General features: G+C 42.7%; 1 protein-coding gene across 1 annotated transcript in view; it reads right to left on the bottom strand.

The window, feature by feature from the left end:
* Positions 1 to 2210, bottom strand: part of SRPX (sushi-repeat containing protein, X-linked) — a 91502-nt gene that overhangs the window by 9818 nt on the left and 79474 nt on the right. Inside the window, exon 8 of the mRNA XM_006766570.2 lies at positions 340 to 473. Coding sequence (XP_006766633.1) covers positions 340 to 473 — 134 coding nt within the window. The remainder of the gene's footprint in view (positions 1 to 339; positions 474 to 2210) is intronic.

Genomic DNA, 2210 nt, shown 5'->3' with positions numbered 1-2210 from the left:
GACACCTAGCTGCTCCCCTGCCGGCCCGGTCACCCCTAACTGCCCTCCCTTTCAGGCCTGGTCCCCTCCCAACTTCCCTCTCCTGCCAGCCATTTTGTGGCAGCCATCTTGTGTCCACATGGAGGTGGCCATCTTGTGTGTTGGAGTGATAGTGAATTTGCATATTACCTCTTTATTAGATAGGATAAAGATGGGGCACATTTTAAAAAAAAAAAATCTTGCTCTTTCCTTCTCTTCCTGTTAGAGTTAAATATCTTGCTGGCCTCTATTTTTCATTAAACAACTGGGTCCTTCCTTCCTATTAGAGGTCCCTTCCTTGTCTTTGTCCCAGGAACTCACCTGTAGCATTCCCAGCTGCAGCCTGTAGAGCAAGTTTCGGGCTGTGGGTGTAGACACAATGAGGATTCTCCTTTTCTCATAAAACTGATCCAGAAGTGCTGCAGCTGTTCTGACTCCCACATTAATGTTCATAGCTGTGATTAGAAAAGGCCAGATCAGTCAGACATGGTCTACTTATTCTTGTTTCATATATTCATGGCCCATAGACACAGACAATGGGGTGGTGAGGGCCTGTGGAGGGAAGGGGGGAGGATGGAGAGGATCACTGGGGGAAAAAGGGGACATATGTAATACTTTCAACAGTAAGGAATTATTTAAAAAAATAATAAATGAATACATTTTATAGGACTCCCCAGATTGCTCATCCAGAGGTGAGACCCAGTAGCTTTCGCCTCATTAGATTTAGACTCCTGCCCAATTAAAAAGCAGGAGAAACAACTTGATTTCCTTTTTTTAAACATTTTTATTGAATTTACTGGGGTGACATTGGTTAATAGAATGATATAGGTTTCAGGTGTACAATACTATACTACATCTTATATATGTTGTATTGTGTGTTCACCACCCCAAGTCTTGACTTCCTTTTCAGAGAATCTTAGTGTCCTTGAGCCTGTCACAACTTAAAAAAAATAAAAAGAAAAAAAGAAATAGTCTATTTGTTCTGGCTCCACCTAGCTTATGATGACACACAGAATCATATGTGTAAGAAGTGGGCCCCGAGATAAAGATTCAGTTGCAAGCAGTTATTCACAGGGTGGTCTCAAGAAGCCACTCTCAACAGTAGGGAAGTATAATAGTTTTCTCATTTTTTTTTTGAGTTTTGTATAAAGTTTATTTACCTTATTTAGATAGATTGTTTTTTTTTTTTTTTTAAATATATTTTATTGATTTTTTACAGAGAGGAAGGGAGAGAGATAGAGAGTCAGAAACATCAATGAGAGAGAAACATCGATCAGCTGCCTCCTGCACATCTCCCACTGGGGATGTGTCCGCAACCCAGGTACATGACCGTGACCGGAATCGAACCTGGGACCTTTCAGTCCGCAGGCTGACGCTCCATCCACTGAGCCAAACCGGTTTCGGCTAGATAGATTGTTTTTATCAAGACTTACAAGTAAAGTAGAATTATTTATAGTTATAATTTACCAAAATATACATGAGAGTTATTTTCTGCCATGAAGGAAATGTGATATTTCAAATAAGAAGGAAAATAGGGGGGCAAATTTGAGGGCTTACAGCCTAGTTCAGTATCTAGTTAAACAGTAATCTTACAAGCCCCATTCTAACTGACTACAAAGCCCACCCCGAGGGGCCTGCCACAAGAATATATATATATATATATACTAGAGGCCCAGTGTGTGGGCAGAGGTCAAGAGATTTATCTCAGTGCTGTGGTCAATGCAATGCTATGAGCGCACTCTAGCATACATGCTTCCTTGGCACACCAGGAAGTGGCAACTCCCTCCTGGCAAATCTCCAAGAGACACCTACTCTTAGCCCTGACCCTCACCCCCATTGGATAACATACCAAGCGTGTTCCTGTTCTATTGGCTGCTTACCCCTTTTTATACGACTATACTTCCTCAATAAACTTAGATCTGTGTCTCTGAACCTGGTCTCCGGAGTTGTGCATGAAAGCGCCCTAGCGCATTGGGTTCTGTCGTCCTCACCCCTGAGGGACCCCCTGTTCCACCGGAGGAGGCACTTAGAGACTGTAGAGGGAGGGCCCTGTCCTCAGGGAGGAATGAGCCTGGTGTGGTGGAACAGGGAGTTTTGGATCACATAGATGGAAGCTCAAGGTCTGTGTGACTTAGAACAACTTATTTAACTTCTCTGACCTTCACATTCTTCATTTTTAAACTAGGAATAGA

This window comes from Myotis davidii, unplaced genomic scaffold, assembly GCF_000327345.1.
Source record: "Myotis davidii unplaced genomic scaffold, ASM32734v1 scaffold960, whole genome shotgun sequence".
NCBI lineage: Eukaryota > Metazoa > Chordata > Mammalia > Chiroptera > Vespertilionidae > Myotis > Myotis davidii.
The sequence above is the reverse complement of the archived record's forward strand: the minus strand, read 5'-3'. Positions and strand labels throughout refer to the sequence as shown.